Below are 22037 nucleotides of genomic sequence, written 5' to 3' on the forward strand. Positions count from 1 at the left end.
CTCACTCTTTTGTCGAGGAAGAGGCAATTCTTCATTGCAACATTGAAGATTGTTCATGCTCTTTCAAAATATGAATATCATTCTCATATTAATTGTTAACATATTAGTAATGATGAATGATGTGTTGTTATTGTAAAAGAACTCATATGATGTTTTTTGGTATATTGGAAACAATAGTGAGAGGTCTATCTGTAAGATGTGAATAGCTTTTATAAGAATAATGTCCCATATCCTAAACCTATATTGAGAGTCGGAAGTAATTTGGACATATAGTCCACCATTATGTTACCTCCTCAACACATAATGAAATGTACAACTCAATCTTCCACAAGCAAACCACATATATTTTTAACAACCTCAATAAGATGTTTAATACGAATATGATATGGATTGCCTCAAGACAAATTCTCTTTATAATTAAATCATGATGATCCAAATTCCATGCTAATCTATCCTATTTTCCAGTGCATGAAGTTATGTTAGAATGAGAATTCCAATTCCAAAGTTTGTTGAAATTCTGAGACCAATGGCCTTATGGTATGCACTAGTGGACACTAGATCGAGTTTCTTCTATAGAAAATATATTTATGTTATATCAATCTTTAAAACATATCGAATCATGATATATTCCCAAATTATTGAGTTATTCTATCAAATATAGGTCTACTAGATACCTAGTAAGCAAAAGCTTCTATGAGTATAACTTGAATTCTCCACTGACCAAAGAAGCATTGATTTCTCACAATATCTGAAAGTATGTAGGAAGTCTTCCACAACATTATTACACCAAAGGATTTAAGTTGTACTTGACATGTTCAGTTTGTGGCAAAGTAAAAGATGGTCTAAATCCACTAATAACCTAAATATGGTTTACAATATCTAAATGCATGACTTTCTATACTCATTTGTACATAAATATTAAACTCAAACTCATATTTTATCAAGTAAGAAACTCTTAAATAATGGAAAAGTATTTCATATACTTGTATTCCATTCAACAAAACCTAGGATTTGACTTTAATTAAATAATAATGACATTTTTGGTAAACCCAATTTTGATACAAAATGTTGGTAACAACTTAAATAAATGGTAATTTCTATAATATTTATTTAGTTAGCGGTTGCCAGCTCATAAAATAAAACGACTAGGCCTTCTCTACAACGGAATACTCGCACTCCATTCTGAATCTGATTCTCAACATTTCTATTCATATTTTCCACTCTCCATAATCTCTGTTTGGATTCAACTATGAATTCAAATTCAATTTTGTGATTTACACTCACAGTGAGTATAAAAAGGAACTACGGTGGTTACTGTTTAGCGAAACCCCAAACGCGTCGCAACCATGTCTTCCACCACTTTTAGTCCCTCGCCGGGAAATTCGAGTACTCGGATACGGTTAACCGCTATCTCTAGATTGAGATCCTCTTTCCTTAAGAACCTTCCGCAACCTCTCCGCCGCGCCGTCGCCGATTGCCTCTCCTCCACTCCTATTTACCTTAATCACCCTTCCACCACTCTCCGGGTTCGTTATTTCTCGCGATTTCGTTATTTCGTTATTTGTTTGTTGAATTTGAATGCTCTAGTTCTTCGGTAATGTGGAGTCGTGAGTATTTAGCTGAAATGAAGTTTAATTATATTTATTATTATCCTTAATTTTTAATTTTATAGTTTAATCTCTACTAGTTTAGGTAATACTAGCTTCTACATTGTGCGTGGTGAATTTATTTTGCTTGGATTTGTTAGTTGTTTGCGACGGTAAGGATATCTGCATTGTGTCTCGAACTTGAATGTCATGGTTCAAAGCTACTATCTAAAATAAGTTATGACACTTGGCTATAACTTTTGAGTTTAACTCATTCAGTTAGTGCTTCGATGCCACGTGAATAATCAATCAATATGACTGTTAGTCATGAGTTTGTGGTGATAGTTTTGTAATGCATTTTAAACTTTTAATGCAAATGTTAATGTAGAGGGATGTCATGTATCATAATTCATTTCCGATAATAATTTTCTACTAGTACTGACCAAAAATTAAGTTCATCGAACTTTCTTCATGTGCATGAACTTTATTAGCTGCAATTTAATTTTGTGTGTCAACCTGGTTTTAATGCCACATGTCATCATCCCTGGTATACTATAAGTCTATAACTGGTATCTCACTTGGTTAAAAAGTTCATGTATGATTTCAGGACTATCTTGCAGCCCCTGCAACCATGGACTTGGCTTATAGTGCAATTCTGGAACATACTATTGCAGAGAGGGAGCGCAGGTAATGGTTGTCCTTGTTTGTTGAGAAGGGTTAGTTGGTGAAACTCTCCAAATTGCATAAAACCATTGCTTTATTATTCTTCAAAATTAGTTTAGGCATTGCAGTGCAGCAAGTGAACTAACTTTTTTTGGTGAAGCATGTCGAGTGCATCCTTGTAACCAAGAATTGTGGGTTAACTACTGTAGTGTACTGAAGGGTAATAACCTTTTGAGAATTACTATGGGAACATGTTACTTCTGATCTAGAATTTAGATTTACATTTTGAATTGTTCCTTTGTCTTTATTGATTTTGATTTCAAGGGGATATGTACCATTTTGAGTTTTACTTTTTTGCTAACGTTGACACTATTTTGCCAGTCCTGCAGTAGTCACAAGGTGTGTGGCACTTTTGAAACGGTATCTTCTAAGGTACGTTACATTTTTTATAGATAGTCTAAGGTATGTCACTTGAATGAGTAGATATTCAATATATCATAACATTGTATGTTATACATTGTCGTCTGTCTCTCTGCCACCCTCATTTCTTATACCTGCATGTTAGTATGGTGTTGACTTATTTCTATAAAAAAATGTTGACTTACACTCCCAAAAGGATCCTTTTATTCTGGTTCTGATTTTGTGATTCTTGTCATCTGTTTAAATACTCTTTTATTGAAAAATGGACTCCACTTCTTTAGATTCATACCAGCAACTGACACTTTTCCATCATATTGGGCCAAAAACCATCATTTGTTACTTGCTACATCTGCTATTGAAGTTCTCAACTAGTTAATTAATACAGATACAAACCAAGCGAGGAGACGTTACTTCAGATAGATCGTTTTTGTTCAACCATTATTGCTGAATGTGACATTAATCTCAATCGACCATGGTCCCAATCTTTGAATCAACAATCTGGTGCAACTCCATTGCCTGTATCTAGCTTTGCTTCTGCGGCAATTGTGAAGTCACTGTGTTATGTGCGTTCCTTAGTGGCACAATATATTCCGAAACGGCTTTTTCAACCAGCTTCATTTGCTGGGCCACCTTCTGCATCGGGACAATCACTGCCAACTTTGTCATCTTTTATGAGAAAATCCTTCAACTCCCAACTACGTCCAGGTAGTGTCCCAGAAACAGTAGAGAAGGATTCAATCGCTTCACTGGTTTCAAAGTCATTAGAAATCAAAATAATTGATGAAAAGGACGAACTTGGGTTCATTGCCCATGATGTTCTGCAATGGCGCTGGCCTGTGGAACAACAGTCATCATCAATGCCATCTGAAAAGTAAATAATCTTTTATACTTGTTGGTTAGCTGTTCTTTCAATGGCAAATTTAGCTTGCTATTCCCGTTAGTTTATCCCATCTTTATTGCTTCAGAAATTTACTTTTCTATTTAACATGCTTATTACAGTGACCGTTCTGCAAGTTCTCAAAACATGAGAGCACATAATTTCTTAGAAGTAGGTGCTGCAGCTCTACTTGTAGGAGACATTGAAGCTAAGATGAAGGGGCAACCACAGATTTTTGTTGGAACAGACGATATGCCTTACCTGGATCAACTGCTGCAGTCTTCTCCAGTAACTGCAATTACTAATTCTGCATCTGCTCGTCCCCACCTCAGAGCAATAGCAGCCTCTAAACGCGCAAAAGCGGGCCCTCATCTAGTTTGGCATGTTACTCTATCATATAACTTCTTGCTCTGTTAATTTTAATTTTCAATTTTTTTCCATTTCACTAGAGTCTGAATACAATCATTTCAAGATTGAGGTGATTTAATTTGGGGATAGCAATTTGCAAGCTTGACTTATTACACACTGCAGTGAAAATTAAACTTTTGATGTAACATTTAGCTTCATATATAAATATCACATCAAAAGTTTAATTTTCACTGCAGTATTGTAATAAGTCAGCTTGCAAATTGCTATCCCCAAATTAAAGCACCTCAATCTTGAAATGATTGTATTCAGACTCTAGTGACCCCTTAACAATACTGGGTGGGTGAGGGTTTGTGTAAATCTTTGCAATAATAGACTATGTTGTTTCCTGCGTTCCCTACTTTGAGGTTTGAGTGTGTTTGAATTCACTGTGAAGAAAGATAATTTCAATAATGTATCATAGATTTTTTTATGATTGGGTATGGTAAAGTCAGTTTCATGTTTGGGTATGTTAGATGAGAACTTCAGAAGCAATTTTATGATAGTATGTTTTCTTTGGATTGTCTAAAAAAATCACTTTTATATGGTAAATTACTAAAAATGGTATGAAAGTGGTTTGCTTAGATCAAATAGTTTTCGGTAAGGGCTAAAATGGGTATATCTCAAACTTCAGGGGGAAAACCGGTAGAGCTAATATTCATTGTTAATCAAAATATACAAATGAACTTATTTGAGCATGTGATTCACTATTCTTAACGTTGTGATTCCTACAGGGGGGATTCTCCTATGAGTACATTCCGTCCTCGAGCTCGACAACTCTTCCAGTATCGTCATTACAGGTATAGATACTGAGAAGTTCTTAAAAATGTTGTGAATTGTGATATTAAGTATTAGTGTATATTCCCACCGGCCTGCCAAAAAAATAAAACATATTCCTAGCATCCAAAATGAGTGCCATAATAGTATAACACAGGTTTTCACTTGAGCATCACTTTGGACCAGTATAATTGCTATTATTCATAATTGCTTTCTTATTATGATTTGGCATTTTCTTCACCATTCAAGTAGAGCAAACTGAAATAAGAAAATATATAAATTTAATGGTCGGTATTTCTTTAAAGCAATATGTGAGCCTAAAGCTTCTAAGTTTCCTTGAAGAGACTGTCAAGATAATGCTATAGTTCACACTGGAATATATGGTGTATATATATATATACGTATATTTATATAATGCTCTGATATTTTTGCAGACTTGATGATACTATATGCTTTTCATCTCATGTTGTCTTTCAGATTTACATATATGCATTATATCTCCTTATATTTTGCTTTTTAATATAAGTGCCCTATGGTTATGTAAAGCTTTTGGAAGAGAAGTGCAGTGATCTGTGCATGATGATGAAAGCACACAAGAACATTTACTAATATTTTAGCCTTTCTGCTTTATCATTATCTTTCTTCTCCTTCTCCCCTTTTAATTTTAGTGGTTTGTTTTCTTTCAATTTTTTACTTTCTGATATCTTTGAACGAATATCAATTATATTTCTTAAACAAAAAGTTGTATATTGCTTATTTCTTCAAATTCAAAGAAGGAACTTACAGTTATTGGTCGTACAATGGTTATTTATAATTGTTTTATTCTTTCACTAAATGTTAACTTATGCTGATCAGTGAGCAACAACCTTTGCGATTGAACCATGCTGAGGTATGTGAAGTTATTGCTGCAGTTTCCTCAGAGACTTCTTCACCAAATACCAATGTAGCAACAGTGTCAGCTAGGCTAAGCAATAACAGTGGAAAACCATCAATGGATGTGGCTGTGAGCGTCCTCATTAAACTAGTCATTGACATGTATGTAGTATATTTCTGTATTCTCATCTATTAATATTTCTTTTGTTATTAATAAAAGTTATTGACATGCATGTTTCACTACACTTGTCTGATATTTTATTCCTTTCTTGATTACTATCTGATTACTCCAAACCACCTCTCTCTCTAGTACTAATGCATGCTTGACTGCATATTGTTCACTTTATTTATTAAATCATTGTAGGGCGTGCTCCTTATCACAATTTTTTTGGTAAAAAAATAGGCTGTTAAAATAATTCGCAAGCTACTGAAAATAGGACAGATTGATATTGTACATTGCGGAGTTCCCCTTTTCCTAGAAAAGACTATAATTTAATAGCCAGTCAGAAGTTCTTGGATTCCAATACCAAATTAAGGAAGTCTGTGCTTAGAATTAGAAGTTGTGTGTGTCCCAGTGGGAGGAATATATGTTATGGATTGTTTCTTATCATGGGGAGACCAGGGTTTGGCCTTCGTGAATAGAGGAGTTCCCATGTTTGGCTACAGAGATTTGACATAAATAAAAGAGGAATGCCGTAATGTTGAGCAGCGGTTGCAATAGTTTTGTGGGTTCGGAGGTGCCTAACGTTTTTTGGAGAAATTTGTTGCCGGAATATATGTAGATGGTGAACTAGTTCAATTATATTTAATCTATTCAAAGTAGATATCTTCATATCAGCACGGGATAAGAATGCTACATTGTCAACTTAATCTGGTTTTCCCTTTTAGTAACTATAATTGTATCTTGTGAGTGAAAATGTTACTTGTTGCCTGGCACTTCGGCTAATATTCACCATTTGATCGATAACATTGTTTTATAGGAAAAAAAACTTTATTGGGCAGAAAGGAGGAAAGTACAATAAACCGGAGGATCAAATATCCTCCAAAACATAAAGACACGTTTGATTGAGAACATTTCTGCATGTAGATTTTCATATTCTAGTATGTTATATAGTTTTAACCTATCATCAACATACTATTATATGAAAGCATTGCTCAGATATAGTAACATGGTATTTCTAAACTTTGAAGATCGGGTCCGCATTATTATGGGTAAGCATATCATGTTGACTGCCAATCCTCAACCGTGCATTAATTTTCTGACCATTCTGCTTGATTCAACTTGCCCTATTATTTTACATGTTGATAGTTGTTTTGCCATTCTATGAGCTGACCATGTATGCTGGCCACTGAAATATTGTTTTTTAGGTATGTATTTAATTCTCGGACAGCTGCTCCTCTCACTCTTTCTATGCTCGAGGTGATGCATCAATGAAGTATATTTTTCCTAGTATTGCTATGTTTTAAATTTTCCTGACTGATTTGATTTTCAAATCCATCTTTCAGGAGATGCTTAGTTCTTCTAAAACAGCTTGCAGGGTTCGAGCATTTGATTTAATTCTAAATCTCGGGGTTCATGCTCATCTCCTAGAACCAATTATTGCTGACTATGCTTCCACAATTGAAGAAGAATATTCTCAAGAATCCTTTTATGACAGTGACACCCAACTTATGCCCCAAGGAAGCAGAAAAGGAATTTCTCATAACAAATTGGACACACACTCTCCCATTGATAAATTCGAGTCTTGGATTTTAAATATTTTGTACGAGATACTACTTTTTCTTGTGCAGGTATTCATGATCCTCCTTTCCCGTTGACTTAATTTTGGGCAGAAAAAGAACTCTTCGTTGAAGATTATTCCTTTTGTTTCTTGTAATTTTTTGGTTTGGATTATCTGGCTGACATAGGTGTTAATTTTTTAATTTAGTCGTTCCATTTAACCAATCGTCATAGCGTATAGGTCCACGTAGTGGGTCCAATCCCTCCCTGGACCTTGCACATGGTGGAACTGTGGAAGGCTGAAAGAACCACATTGCCTATTATTCTACTTAACGTATTGCCACATGTTAAACATGATATGTTAAGTTGAACATTGTTATAGAATGGTTTTCCAAATCATACCAGAGGACTAAAACAAGGAAGGGGTTGTTTGTCTGTTTTCAAAAGATAAATGCATTGAAAGTAAGGACACAAGATAAAGTTGCAATTTTCATGACATCATTGATCACCAAAATTGTTTTGTTTATGATTTTAGAGGGAGAGATATTAAATCTTAAAGCTTATTTTTTCCCATGTTTGAGATAGTACTTTCTCATATGTTTGCTTTAGTTTCAATATGATATCTTGTTCTCATTTCTAAGATTCACATTTGAAGTTCTATGGAAAACTAAATGCTTGCTTTTTGAATGCTGTGCCTAGATAGTTAATTAACGATTGATGCAACAGAAAATCTTGGTGGTTGAATAATTATGATATGTTTTTGGTATAAGCCGTCCAGTTTCTGGACATCACAAGGGCATCGACTAATCCAGATTCATGCCAGGCAGAACAACAAGGGCGGGAAAGTATTTGCTACCAATTATTTAATGGCATTCCAAGAGGCTTGTTATGATATTTTCACGTCCTAGTATGCTAGATTTTTATTTTTTATGAAGTACATATATTCAAATGGGATGATGGGAAAGGTGAGTTGAATCTGGCATGAAGTACATCTATTTTTTATTAAGTACATATATTCAAATGGGATTGCCATGTAAGATGTTGGATCCTTACAAAAGATTGGGGTCACTAACTTTTGCTTTGGTGGGTTAACCTTTTTTAACCCCATTTATTTCATATTAAGATTCTTAGAACAATTGTGTTGTCTCTCTTTGGTCTTTTTTATGATAAGGATCTAGTCAAACTGTTCTAATAACTAGAAACATTTTATGATGATTAGTTGTTTTATACAGACTGAAGAAGTGGAGGAATCTGTTTGGGCATCTGCACTTAGTTGTTTGCTTTATTTTGTCTGCGATAGAGGAAAGATTCGAAGAAACCGACTGCAAGTGCTTGACATAAGGGTGAGATGTTGTTCCCCTTTTTATTTTACTCTACCGGTATATCATGGCCCAGTATGTCTGTTTGGGGTCCCTTTCCTAACAGTTATGGCCCACAGCCCCACATTGGAGACTAGTGGTGGTAGTTGGAACATTTTCTCTCATAGTTGCTATGCTAGAAATAGAGATCTTCATTTTCTCACTATTTAACCTTTTTGCCTTCCTCTTTTAATCTCCATTTTCTCTTACTATTTGCATCTTTAGCATTTTTTAATTACCACCATCACTTCATTTATTATGAAAGTAAAGAGTTTACCATTTGCTGTCCTCCAGTCGTTTGGTCTTTTGCTCATTTATTGTCAAAAACATATCTCCTACACTAAGCTCCCCGGTTGTGACACTCACACCCGGCACCCTTCTGTTCCGTATTATTGGAATTGGGGAGAATGTTTTGCAACTTTTTAAGAAAAGGGTGTAGGAGGAGTGATACACAAAGGGCCTCCTTTGCTTTGTGTTGTTTCTCATTAGGCTGCTGCACTTTTTTCTCCCAAGTCCGAACAACAAAGAATTATTTTTATTTCCTATTTTTAAGACCCTTTTTTCAAATTAAATTATCCAAACAATCATTTTGATTAGCTTTTTCTTCAAATATTTCTTCAATTCTTCTCTACTGAACAGTTTTTTGAATGAAAAGATGCATCCTAATATTTTCAGTTCTAGTCACCAGCTGTTCTTTAGTTTCCAGTATTGCTCTTTATTATCCTTATTAAAATTTGTTTCCCCTCCTAGGATATATGGTTCTATGCAATTTGTGTTTCTTCATGCAATTAAGCCATGAGATTAAACGTTTTTAAGACTGGGACATGTGAAACATGTCTGTTTGTCTTGGGTCTTTATGTAGACATCCATTGCTTAACAAATATGATGCTCTGTTAATTTATTTATATATCACTTGCCTTTAGGTTATCAAGGTACTTATAGAAACCAGCAGGAGGAATTGTTGGGCAGAATTAGTTCATTGTAAGCTTATTTCCATGCTGGCTAACATGTTTTATGAAGTTCCTCATGAAGTTGATGAGCCCTTACCTAGCACACCAAAGTTTCTTGTGAATCAACTTGATCTGATTGGGGGAGTTCAATTTCTTTTTCGTGAGGTATGCATATTTTCAACGACAAGCTTGATATACTTGTAACAGGGAGAGGAAGTAAGGCATAGGATTTATGAATACTGCAATGTTGTATCTTTATATTAATAAACATTTAATACTGCTGCCGATATGCCAATTAAGTTGACAATATCAAGTGTTGCAAAGCTCTGTTATTTATAATAAGGGAAGGGGTTATTTTGGACTTAATTTGAGAACTGATACTAATGCCTATATAAGAATGGAAATATTTAAACTTCTTTCTCTTCCTTATTGGATCAATTGTTGTTTGATTTATTAGATTCTTCTTTTTTGTTTTTTTACAAGAGTTGTACAGAGTGAAAGATTGAAGTCCTGAACTAAGATCATTTTTATGTTGCCAGTTTCAATTTGGCTATACTTATATGACTTCCCCCATCCCCTACTTCTGCTGTGTTGGATGCAGTATTCCCTTGCAAATTCAAGAGAGGAGAGGAATAATCTGTATTCTCTGTTTTTTGACTATGTTCTGCATCAAATTAATGAGACATGTATATCTACGGGAGTCAATGAATATAGTTATGATGAGATCCAACCACTTGCTGCTATGCTTGCTCAAACAAATGCAGCTGAGGCATTTTATATTTCTGTTAAACTTGGTGTAGAAGGAATTGGAGGCCTTTTGAGAAGATCAATTGCATCTGCACTGTCCAGATATCCCAACAGTGAACGTCTTAATGCGGTACTCTATCTTTATCTTTTTAGTTTGTAGGCATATTATTTTATGTAGGCTGTTCATATTGAATAATATGATGCTTTATTATTATGTATCTTGTTTGTAGGTATAGTAACTTGTATGACTTCCTTAAATTAAAATTTTCTCATATACATTTATGAGAATAAAAGAGGCTTGTTTTTTAAATTCAAGAAACTTCATCAGAGAGTTCATTCTTACTCCCTCTCATAAGACAGATTAACAGGCCAAATTAGTAAGTGCTTTAATTGAGTTGCTTCTTCCTTGACCCTAATGTTTGCTCTTATTCCCAGAATAATATTGGGATGAATGTTTCACTTGTTTGGTTCAAATATAGGTTTATTTTTTTATTCATCATACCTATTGATTAAAGTTTAGCAAATTGTTATCACTTTTATTTTTCAAAATGACTAGTTGATTTGCAAATCTATTTTATCATATATTTGGCTCAAGTGCTATTTATGTCTTTGCAGCTCTTGGAAATTGTAACTGAGAAACTTGATGCAATAATAAGTTCCTTCACTCATTTGGATGAAGAGTTCTCTAATATGATTCAAATAACCAAATCTCGCCGGTCTCTGGAAGATATGGAAAGTTTTGCTCTAGGGAATGACATTGGTCTGCACGCATGGGCTGCTTTACATTCTCTTCTTCATTCTGAAAGAATTTCTTACCGTCAAAATGGGTACATCTGGTTGGGTGATCTACTTATTGCTGAAATTAGTGGGGAACGAGGTGGAACTATATGGTCCAATATAGAATACTTCCAACAGAAAATTGCCCGAGTTGGAAAACAAGATTCTTCAGATGCATCAGATACTCCTTTGCCCATTTCACTCATGTGTGGACTTTTAAAATCAAAACGCAACTACATTAGATGGGGATTTTTGTTTGTTCTAGAAAGGCTTCTTTTGCGTTGCAAATTTTTGTTAGATGAGTATGAAATGCAGCAATCAAGGAGCAGTGATCTTGGGCGTGAGCAGAAAGATTGGCATCTTGAGAAAGCTCATGCGGTGATTGACATCATGAGCAGTTCTCTGTGTTTGGTGTTTCAGATAAATGAAACAGACTGCATCAATAAGTATGAAACAGACCGCATCAATATTCTGAAGGTAATTGTTTCTGAACTCAATGCCCTTTTCCTTAATTTCCTCATGTCATAGAAATAATTAATTATAATAGTATGTTGAACCACATTAAGTATGAAAAACTGCTGCGAGCAAAATCTGAATGTTCTTTGTGCTATCAATTAAAAAGAAGAACCATTGAGCATCATACTTTGCCAGTCGGATGTTATTGAGAAACTATTTTGATAGGAACTTCGCATTGCCCTTATCCCGTTCTTAAACTGCTGATTGAGCATGGTCTCTAAACATTAATTAATGGAATCCTGGAAGTGGGTTTATTTGTCAGGCCAAGAAGCATTTCATAATAAATCATAATTACTATCCACGAAATTCGAGGTCACATTGTTTGATGTTAGGATGTAATTGCAGTATATGGGACTTGTGTCCTACATTGGAAATATGGGATTCTGGTATAGGGTTTTATATGACATTGGGCTCTTCATTGTGTATGATTTTCCCAATGGTTGTATCAATTAGTATAAGAGACTTCTGCCATGTCTCGGTTGCAATCGAGCAGTTGACGCTGACATCGAGTCTATGACTGGGGGCTACTCAGAGTAAAGGGATACTGCACAGGCAGCCCATATTGACGTTAGGGCATGAGAGCATGGTGGGATGTTAGGATCTGATTGCAAGGTATATGACTTGAGTCCCAGATTAGAAGTGTGTGATTCTTGTGTGGGGTTTATACTAGTTGTGGATAAGTAGCTGAAAGTAATATTTCTTTTGGTATTTATTATATCTTTGTACTTAATAAATTTTAAATACAGCTTTGTTAATAATAATATGACTCCTTGGAACAATGTTTGGGTAGTTTTCTGTTTTGGTTAACATTTATGAGTTCAGTTTGAATATTATTTCGCATATCACACTTGCTTTTTCTCAACTCTTGTTTCTTAACAGGTTTGTGACATATTATTCTCCCAATTATGCATAAGAGTCCCCCCTGCTTTGGCTCCACCCTGTGGAGATGATATGCAACATGATAGAAATTCAAATTGTTTGAATAGAAACAGAAAAATTGATGGTGATAATCGTGTCCTCAAACAAGATACTTTTCACTTAGATGAATGTTATGAGGAAGAGGCTGATAGAAGACCCAACAGTCCTAGTAGCTATCATCTGGATCATAAGACTGCATCAATGGCCGCACTTCTTCTCCAAGGACAAGCCATTGTCCCAATGCAACTAATTGCACGTGTTCCTGCTGACTTGCTATATTGGCCACTAATGCAATTGGCTGGAGAAGCAACAGATGATATTGCGTTGGGTGTTTCTGTTGGAAGTAAAGGAAGAGGTAACGTTCCTGGTGCAACATCTGATATTCGGGCCACCCTTCTCTTACTTCTCATTGGTAAATGCATGGCTGATCCTGTTGCTTTCCAGGAAGTTGGTGAAGAACAATTTTTTAGGTGATTCCAAACTTTCATTCTGTTTGTAAATTAGTTGCCATTCTTATTTATCAACTTTTAGTTGAATTATAAAGCATGAATCTCCTTGCATCTGGCAGGCAACTTTTGGATGACACAGATTCAAGGGTGGCATACTTTTCTTCTGCTTTTCTTCTGAAGGCATGAATTGATTTCAGTTTTTGTTGTTGTTTATATATGTATTTTTTCCTGAAGTTTCATCCTTTGTTATGATTTCTTATTACTTCAGCGAATGATGACTGAGAAGCCAGAGAAATATCAACACATGCTTCAGAATGTTGTTGTTAAAGCTCAGCAGGTACATCCTTTTTCAGTGATTTGCTTGGAGCTCCTCTTCTACAATCAATAAATATGAGATTAACATTGTTCATCTTGATTTTAAACAGGCATAATTTTCAAAATCCTGTTAATATCTCTAGGCAGTTCTATGCTAAAAACAAAGTGTTCTAGGGTCTCTATTACATGCAGTTCATTGCATTACTAAATATTAACTTGTCACTTATATGATTACGTGTTGTATTGAAACTGCACAGAGCAACAATGAAAAACTGTTAGAAAATCCTTACCTTCAAATGCGTGGCATACTTCAACTGGCAAATGATCTTGGATTTGACTTGTGATCTTCATGACATGGCTTTCTGGGGTACTATATTTGTTTGGAGTAGTATCAGTAGAGGTATGAAGAATCGTCATTTCCGATTCTTAGGAAATTTCGTCATCTATCATTCAAATGACTGAGATTGAATCACCTACAAGGACATACTTAACTTGGTACGCTTCCTTCCCAAAACAAAATTGTGATTCATTTTCAACATGCTGGAATAGAATATAGTGTTGATTAGAGAAGGGGTAAAGTGGGTTCTAATAACTTCTATAAAATAATGGGGAGAGATCCACTTACTCCAAGAGTAAGTTTTTTAAACTTACTCCCCATCCTAACCATCAATTCTAGGGAAATCCAATAGTTTGAATTAGTGAGTACATCTAAACCATTAGATGTCCATAGAATTGATGGCTAGGATGAGGAATAAGTTTAAAAAACTTACTCTTGGAGTAAGTGGATCCCCACTCTAAAATAATTGATTGATTCTCTCAATGCCTTGCGGTCTCTTCAGTGATTTTACTTTTCTTCTAAGCCATTTTGATGACATGGTATCATGTCTTCATCTTCAGCATCCCTTTCAAGTTTCAACCATTGAGATACAGTTCACTTTGGAAAATCTGTTGAAGTTTTTTATTCAGATGAAGGTTTTTGTCTGCATGGTAGGTGAAAGCCATTCTTCTGTTGAGGGATGGTTCTGAACATCCTTGATTTTGATTAAGCAGCTATAATGTTGCTGATCTAGGTCTCAACATGTCCTCAGGTACTTCTTTCTTTCTCTTGCAGGCTTATGATTCACAAATAACCCTTCACTTGAGACAATCGATTTCATGTGATGGAAGAAAATCCTCTAACATTTCATGACATGTTTTCACCTGATAATTTTATGTTCATGCAGTTGCTGGCTGGTGTTCATTACATTACAAGAAACTATGTGCAGTAATACTTCACCCAGATTGTTTCTGTTGTACAGAATGAGATTCCTACCGAGCCTTCATCAGTTTTATCATTCATGAATATGCTTGCTTTCTTGAATGGGCAAACAGATCATTGCATGAAAATAAAGAAGTTTTGTATGTTGTCAATTCAACAAAATATTTTGATGGGGGAATCATGTGATGCCTACTTTTAGAGGCACACAAACTCTCCCTGTCTTTTTTTGTTGTTGTAAATATATGTTCATTTGATTTCTTCTCCTTCTCTACGATTTAGCTCTTTAATCGTGAAAACTGTAACATGTATTTGAAATTACAGTGTAGATACGGTGTTTTATAGTGGAAATTGTTTTGTGGATGGCAGTTTGGAGTGTGAATTAATCACACAAACTCGTTTTCTTCTAATATATTTGTCAACCAATCATATGCTTTGTTTTTATTTTACATTGAAGTGGAGTGGAGATATATATTTGTGAGTGCCAAAAGTCTTACTCATTCCTCAAATCCACTCACTTCCTTTCATGGTACACCTAAATCATCACCATTATCACTCAACCACAAGTGTTACTGCGATCACCTTGGGCCGAGTTTCTTCATTTTTTTATATGGTGAAGAAGTGGATTTCGATTCTAAACCTTAGGGTATCCTCAAAATTGATCATTTCTATTTCCAATTCATCTTCTACAACCTCCATTTCTTCTTCACCAAGCTCTTCAATTGAATCGTCGTGACTATCGGCTTCTTCTGAATTTTCCTCTGACAAGAAGGGGAGATGAAGAGAAAGTGTGGGACACTGCAATGGGTCATGGTGAAAATGATGGAGTGAGTGTGATGATGGTTTGGGTTTGTGAGACAAGCGAAAAGGAGGAAAGTGGGTGTGAGTAGGATATTTTTGGAAGTTAGGGTGTAAGTTGTTAAACTTTGGGTGAGTAGTCATTCAGTGGGTGTAAATAGAATTGGCCTAAATATAATCTCAAAAATCCCCTTAATATTAAATAAAATCACTGTTAAATGACAAAATCATTATTTTAGAGATATAAAAAAATCAAAATGTTTTGTATTGAAAGAATTTTTAAGGCATCTATTCTATTTAAAAAGAGAAAATTACTCACATTAATTTAGATTTGTCAAAACTACACTCACTACTACTTAACAAAATTGTACCTCTATGCAAAACCTCGTATTTTTTCACATGACCTCCCATACTCATTTTAACTACGACATAGATTGATAGAAACAAAATGGTATAAGCAGAAATGTGACCATAGTACCTTTTCAACACATACATCATTGCGCAATCGCCTTGATGTTGTTGGAACCTGGAGATTCTGTTATGGAGAAAAATCACTAACTTATTATGGGAACACTTCAAATGGCATTGCATTTTGATACACTTACTCTTGAAACTATAAAAACGTTTTTTAAGGGCCCAACCGGGTTCGAACCGGTGACCTCTTGATCTGCAGTCAAATGCTCTACCACTGAGCTATGGACCCTTTGATGACTCAATCATTGAACTTTACAAGTAACTATTCTGATAGCCTGTTAGAAAATCAAAATGGATTAACCGAAGGCAGCTTATAGAATCTAGTGCGGACATGAGTATGAGTATCTAAGTGAAACTTGTTCTCTGATATCATGTCGCCGATCACTCCTTAACACCATTTCTCTTTCCTTTCTTCTTTCTTCTATTCCATTCCATTCCGATCTGTTAAGTAACTAAAGTGATGGCATCAGCACCTTCAAGAGCTCGTGCAGATTATGATTACCTCATCAAGCTTCTCCTAATCGGTGACAGTGGTCAGTTTCCATATTCAACCTAATTAATTAATTCTCCAGTCTTTTTATTTTATAGCGTGTTTCATCCATGTAGCCGACTCCACCTAGTCTGAATAATAATAATAATAATAGGGGTTTGATTGATGTATAATAGAGTTGTACACCATATTGTCCTTTTTGTGATTTTGTGACTCAAAATAATACTATTAATTGCAGGTGTTGGGAAAAGTTGTCTGCTTTTGAGGTTTTCTGATGGTTCCTTCACTACTAGTTTCATCACCACTATTGGGTCTGTTATTTTTTTCTATCTTTTCTGAAAATGCTATACCACCTATTTTTGCCTTGTGTTATTCTGCATATTATCAAGATTCATGCATTTATGTGGAGTCTGCTTAGTTTTTAATGAGTCTGCTTTGGGATATTTTCTTGTTTCTCCTTTTAATGTTATGCTTTTGCAAACATTGCAAGGAAGGGTTTAGGTAGCAATTGATAGACATGTGAGACGAAACAAAAGAGTAAAAAAAGTTAAACATTTTGTTTAAAGGGTTGGAACCAAATACAATATGATACAGCATTTGTCCTATTCCATCCTGTTCTGTATGCACATAAATAATTATCCACAAGCAAATATGTATCTTTTTGTTGATAAAGGTGATATCTTGTTAAAATAATTCATATTGCAGCATTGATTTTAAGATAAGAACCATTGAACTTGATGGCAAACGTATTAAATTACAAATCTGGGATACTGCTGGTCAGGAGAGGTTTCGAACTATCACCACAGGTATGTGTTTTGTCTTGTGCAGCTTGCTCAGAAGTCGAAACTTTCTGCTCTCTGTTTTGTTTCATACGCTGGGAAAGGGGGTAAATCGGGTATAACTAATAAGCTCATATCATCTGCTTACATGCATTCCTGTAGGAGTTAGTTGAACTATATATTTGCGATTAATTGAAAATGACCACTTATAGGAAAATAGTTTTTGGAAGCATTGTCAGTTATTTGATTAAGTTTGAGAAACTTCACATGAAATAATTCCTTCATGCAGAAGTTACAATTTTTGAAACGAATATTGATATAAATCATTCTGTATTATACTCAAATCAAAATTACATTTGGACCTGTTTTGTTCTTTTCAGTCTCTGGATAAATCTTGTACTTTTATCGCATGCTTGTTTTTTTATGAAAGAAAACTTTCTTACAATGTTATGTGATGTTGCAGCTTACTACCGTGGAGCCATGGGCATCTTGCTGGTCTATGATGTTACTGATGAAGCATCTTTCAATAGTATTCTCTTTTCCCTAGTCTCATTGGAAGTCTAAAGACATTTCAATGAACATTTTATGATGTTTTGATGTATTTATGCTCCAATAATTTGGTTTTGGCTGACCTAGTATATTGCATTTCCTTCTCTCTTTTTTTCTTCTCATTCGTTGCTGTTCCCTTTTTCTCTATTCCTCTATTTACAATAAATTAGGTAGACAAGTTTGCCTTTCTTTTTATGAGCTTCTTCTGTCCAATTTGCATGTCTTTCAATTTTGAATGTAGCTTGCTTTTTTATGGCCAGATATTAAGAATTGGATACGCAACATTGAACAACATGCTTCTGATAATGTAAACAAGATACTTGTAGGTAACAAGGCTGATATGGATGAAAGTAAAAGGGTACGTTCATTTGGTGGTCCTTTACTATTTGCATATTTGATCTTGCTTAACTGGGGTTTAAAATTAACTTACTCAGCATCTATTGCATGATTGACTCACTGCTCAACCTACATCTGTTTACTAGTTTGACATTGAGCAATTCAATGTCTTTGCCTGCTTTCATCTGTCTTAATGTCACTATTCTCCTTTTGATACAAATGAAAGGTGTTCATTTTTCTCCTCTAGGCTGTGCCAACCTCTAGAGGTCAAGCTCTTGCTGATGAGTATGGAATCAAGTTTTTTGAAACCGTGAGTGGCAACATGCTTGTGAATCAGATTTTCATTGAATTTTATGTGAATTCTTTATACTCATATTGAAGAATAAATGCAGAGTGCAAAGACAAACTTGAATGTGGAGGAGGTTTTCTTTTCAATAGCAAGAGACATCAAGCAAAGGCTTGCAGACACGGATTCTAGAGCTGAGGTATTTATTCGACTCTTCTTTGCCCATTTCTTTTCTTTTCTATTTTGAAAAATGTAATTGCTTCATGAATGGACCACTCTTTCCTCTGTTTAAATTGTTTTCTATTCTGAAAGACTAAAATTTCGAACATCATGTATCAAGTACTTTTTAAAGAAACAAATTTATTGAGGAAATACTTAGGACGTTTTGATGCTATCTTCCAAAGAAAGTGCATAGAATCGTCGCTTCCTTCTTATTGTTGAATGATGATATTCTCTTGTGTGATGGTGCAGCCCCAGACTATCAAGATTAACCAACCAGACCAGGCTGCCAATGGTGGTCAAGCTGCACAAAAATCGGCTTGTTGCGGTTCATGAAAATAATCAATATCTGCTTCTGTGGTAAGAGGGGTGCAGGTTCTACAGTTGCACTGATGTGGGTGCTAAAGTTATTTGATGACATTATAAGTAGGAGCAAGTATTTGTCCTCATGTATTTTCCCAACTTCAGATGTCATGTTTTAAAGTTAATGTTTGAAATTTGTTGGTCATTTAGTTGTTGGAATTTGTTGTGACTTGTGAGTAAATCATTTGCTTGACTTTCCCATTTCCTATGTAGTCTGAAACTCTTAAATGACTTAGATTCAGATAGATTATATATCAGTTCAAGTGTTGTTGGTTTGCTTAGGAATGAATCTAGACAACCACCATAAGCAAAGAATGTTGTGTTATGCCATGCTTAATGAAACAGTTCAGCCATGATATTATTATTGTTCCAATATTTTCACTCAGTATGGGATGGTTTGGTAATTTGGTTCATACAGTGTATTTCATGGTTCTCGAGTCTTCTCCCCTCAACCTATATCTCTTCTTCATTGCATTGATGTTTCCCACTTTTCTTGTGCATTGATGTTTCCCTTTCATAGTATAGGATTGGAATTGATTGATACATTGTCACTGGTTTTACTGACACATTTCTCCTTCAACTTAATCATATATTATATATGGCTTTCACATTAATTTCAAACGAATACAAATATCATGATGTATATAAAATTTCAAGCTAGTGATTAGGCACTTGATAATAGGCACATGTTCCACTTGTTACTTTCAGATATTGATCTTAATTCATTGTTTTGTTATTTTTCTAAGCATTTTCCAGTTATACATTTGTTTATGGTGAGCACTGAATTCCTTGAAATTATTTGAACAGTAGCTGAACATGAAAGCAATTGAATTAATTAACAACTTTCTAGTGAGTGTTTGACCTATAAGATATGGCAGTTGTGTATTTCTGACTCGTCCAAGTTATATGCCATCGATCAACTTAATCAACTAATAACAATTTTACTTATTTAAAAGTGATTGTGTCATTACAACATATTATAATATGTAAAACCAAATCATTTTACTAAGATAAATACTCTATCAGTCGATTTATCAGAACAGTATTTTTCTCTTACCTATTTTTTTATATCCATCGTATATAGATATTTCAAAAATAGATTAAAATAAATAAATACAAAGGGACGCCAAATGATATCTCAACGTGGATGGCATGCAATAATTTAAAACATGTTAATATATATATATATATATATATATATATATAGTCTAGAAGAAAATTAGTTTTCCAAATACCAGCAATATCCAATCCATAAATTCTATCTTATAATCGTGGCTGCCAACTAGAAGCATTTTTTACTATAATCAAATATGTTAAAATGATAAAATTGTTTATAGGTTGAGAAAAATTTAAGCGTGGACCGCCACTTAATTAGCTAATTAAACAGTCAAGGTACATTTTCTTGTGCACATAGCATTAGGCTAGTTGCTTTCATACCAAACAAACAACTAGTCAAAGGATAAGCTTGCCTTAGTTCAAGCATTAAATGTGATTTGTTTGCGAGATAAATTTTGGGGGGAAATTAAAAGAAAAAAAGTTTGAGAGTTATGAAATACATTTGTGAAATGACTTTTAAGTATTTCATTTCTATTCATTCTCCTTTAAAATCCAATTCGCAAACAAACCCTAAGAAAAATGTATTTGTTTTCCTACATGGTTGATAGGTGTTTTTATTAAAAAATTGTATTTGATAAAAAAACTAGAGTGAAATATATATATGTATGTTGGTAGGTGTTGAATATAATGTTGAAATTCTAATATACAAATAACATGACTAATTACTTAACTTACTCCTCAACTTGCACTTGCTTATATAAGAGAAAGTCAAAATTCACAAGTTAGTCACTCATTAAATCAGAAATGTCAACTATTATTTGATTATTATTAGTGGAGTCTCAAACTCTCAAGGTAACTAAACACATTAGTGAATAGCCATAAAACACCCTCTATAAATATCACATATACCTTAAACTCTCATAGAGCTCCATTCCACACATTAAAGCTTTCTTTTCTTTTCACAACATTAATATTTCATCTATTTTTCTATTTTTTCTTCACCAATATTGATTATTTGTGATCATGAAGAGAGAAAGAGATATTAATATCACAACCATGGCCAACTATTTGATGTTATTTTCACGTGGAGGTGAATTTGAGACAACCTATTTCAACACTTCCAACAACAACAACAATCGTGTGTTTGAGTGCAAAACATGTAATAGACAATTCCCATCATTTCAAGCACTTGGTGGCCACCGTGCTAGTCATAAAAAACTAAGGTTAATGGGACAAGAAAAAGACCAAATGGTTCATGATTCACCTACTCCAAAGGCTAAAACACATGAATGTTCCATTTGTGGTTTAGAATTTGCAATAGGGCAAGCTTTGGGAGGCCATATGAGACGTCATAGAGTACCATCTAGTTCAAATGGAGACATGCAAAGTTCTATTACAAGTTTGAGTTGTAGTGTTGATACAAAAAAGAAGAAGGGGAATAGTAAGAAAGTTTTGTTTTTGGATTTGAATTTAACACCATTAGAGAATGATATTGAGATTTTGAAGATTAGAGAAACAATTCCCTTGGTGGGTTGTTTCAATTGAACTAATTAATGAGTAGTAGCTAAAGTTTGGGATGTAGTTATTGTACTATATAATATACACATGTAAATGGGAGCTTTTTGTTCCCATTTGTATTTTTTAGGTGATATATCACCCTTTATGTAAATTAGTTGTTCATTTATTGAGTTATAAGAAATCATGTTATTTTCTTATAATAGAGGTTCATGTTATTTTTGTCAGAGTTTTCTGCCTAATTCATAATGAAATCGTTTTCCTATGCAAAAAGAGCACTAACTAAAGGATATTTCAAGGATTTTATTTTTATTTTTATTTTTGTAATAATAGTTTTTATTTTAATTTCCAGTAGTGTTACTTTTTCAATTTTATCAACATTTTTATTACCACATTCATAACTTTTTCACCCCATTTATCAAACTTATCAACTTTTTTATTTTTGTTTTTTGGTATCCCATCTTATTATTAAGGTGTCAAATTAATCTATCAAACATAGCCAAACTTATTCTCTCTACTAATGTTCCAGTCAAAAATCAAAGCAAGGTTCTTCCTTATACCTATAG

General features: G+C 34.3%; 3 protein-coding genes and 1 non-coding gene across 8 annotated transcripts; 3 read left to right on the plus strand and 1 right to left on the minus strand.

Moving 5' to 3' along the window:
* On the plus strand, positions 1161 to 14969 carry LOC109346498. Of its 5 annotated transcripts, none has more exons than XM_019586083.1 (19): positions 1161 to 1526; positions 2194 to 2273; positions 2631 to 2681; positions 3055 to 3540; positions 3669 to 3926; positions 4686 to 4751; positions 5584 to 5763; positions 6970 to 7021; positions 7108 to 7392; positions 8554 to 8664; positions 9603 to 9794; positions 10231 to 10506; positions 10992 to 11630; positions 12549 to 13057; positions 13156 to 13216; positions 13305 to 13373; positions 13609 to 13929; positions 14249 to 14439; positions 14575 to 14969. In XM_019586083.1, exons 1-17 carry the CDS (start codon positions 1347 to 1349, stop codon positions 13693 to 13695), a joined length of 3582 nt encoding a protein of 1193 aa, XP_019441628.1. In that variant the 5' UTR covers positions 1161 to 1346; the 3' UTR covers positions 13696 to 13929; positions 14249 to 14439; positions 14575 to 14969. The 5 variants fall into 5 exon arrangements, with proteins under 5 accessions (XP_019441628.1, XP_019441627.1, XP_019441629.1 ...); XM_019586082.1 differs by having other exon boundaries at positions 13609 to 13924; XM_019586084.1 differs by having other exon boundaries at positions 13609 to 13846; positions 14191 to 14439.
* On the minus strand, positions 16036 to 16107 carry TRNAC-GCA. The gene has a single exon. It is a non-coding gene; the product is annotated as a tRNA-Cys (tRNA).
* On the plus strand, positions 16216 to 19273 carry LOC109346500 (ras-related protein RABE1c-like). Its single transcript, XM_019586087.1, has 8 exons — positions 16216 to 16411; positions 16607 to 16679; positions 17074 to 17174; positions 17611 to 17676; positions 17957 to 18054; positions 18280 to 18342; positions 18425 to 18517; positions 18790 to 19273. The coding sequence occupies exons 1-8, from the start codon at positions 16339 to 16341 to the stop codon at positions 18871 to 18873; spliced, it is 651 nt and encodes a 216-aa protein (XP_019441632.1). The 5' UTR covers positions 16216 to 16338; the 3' UTR covers positions 18874 to 19273.
* LOC109346501 (zinc finger protein ZAT11-like) lies at positions 20902 to 21541 on the plus strand. Its single transcript, XM_019586088.1, has one exon. The coding sequence runs from the start codon at positions 20980 to 20982 to the stop codon at positions 21499 to 21501; it is 522 nt and encodes a 173-aa protein (XP_019441633.1). The 5' UTR covers positions 20902 to 20979; the 3' UTR covers positions 21502 to 21541.

The sequence above is a fragment of the Lupinus angustifolius genome, chromosome LG04, assembly GCF_001865875.1.
Source record: "Lupinus angustifolius cultivar Tanjil chromosome LG04, LupAngTanjil_v1.0, whole genome shotgun sequence".
Lineage (NCBI taxonomy): Eukaryota > Viridiplantae > Streptophyta > Magnoliopsida > Fabales > Fabaceae > Lupinus > Lupinus angustifolius.

Coding starts and splice junctions, on each gene's coding strand:
- LOC109346498 (XM_019586083.1), top strand. CDS start 1,347: ATGTCTTCCACCACTTTTAGTCCCTCGCCGGGAAATTCGAGTACTCGG. Junction 7,393..8,553: donor TACTACTTTTTCTTGTGCAG/GTATTCATGATC, acceptor TGTTTTATACAG/ACTGAAGAAGTGGAGGAATC. Junction 10,507..10,991: donor ACAGTGAACGTCTTAATGCG/GTACTCTATCTT, acceptor ATGTCTTTGCAG/CTCTTGGAAATTGTAACTGA.
- LOC109346500 (XM_019586087.1), top strand. CDS start 16,339: ATGGCATCAGCACCTTCAAGAGCTCGTGCAGATTATGATTACCTCATC. Junction 18,055..18,279: donor ATATGGATGAAAGTAAAAGG/GTACGTTCATTT, acceptor TTTCTCCTCTAG/GCTGTGCCAACCTCTAGAGG. Junction 18,518..18,789: donor ACACGGATTCTAGAGCTGAG/GTATTTATTCGA, acceptor GTGATGGTGCAG/CCCCAGACTATCAAGATTAA.
- LOC109346501 (XM_019586088.1), top strand. CDS start 20,980: ATGAAGAGAGAAAGAGATATTAATATCACAACCATGGCCAACTATTTG.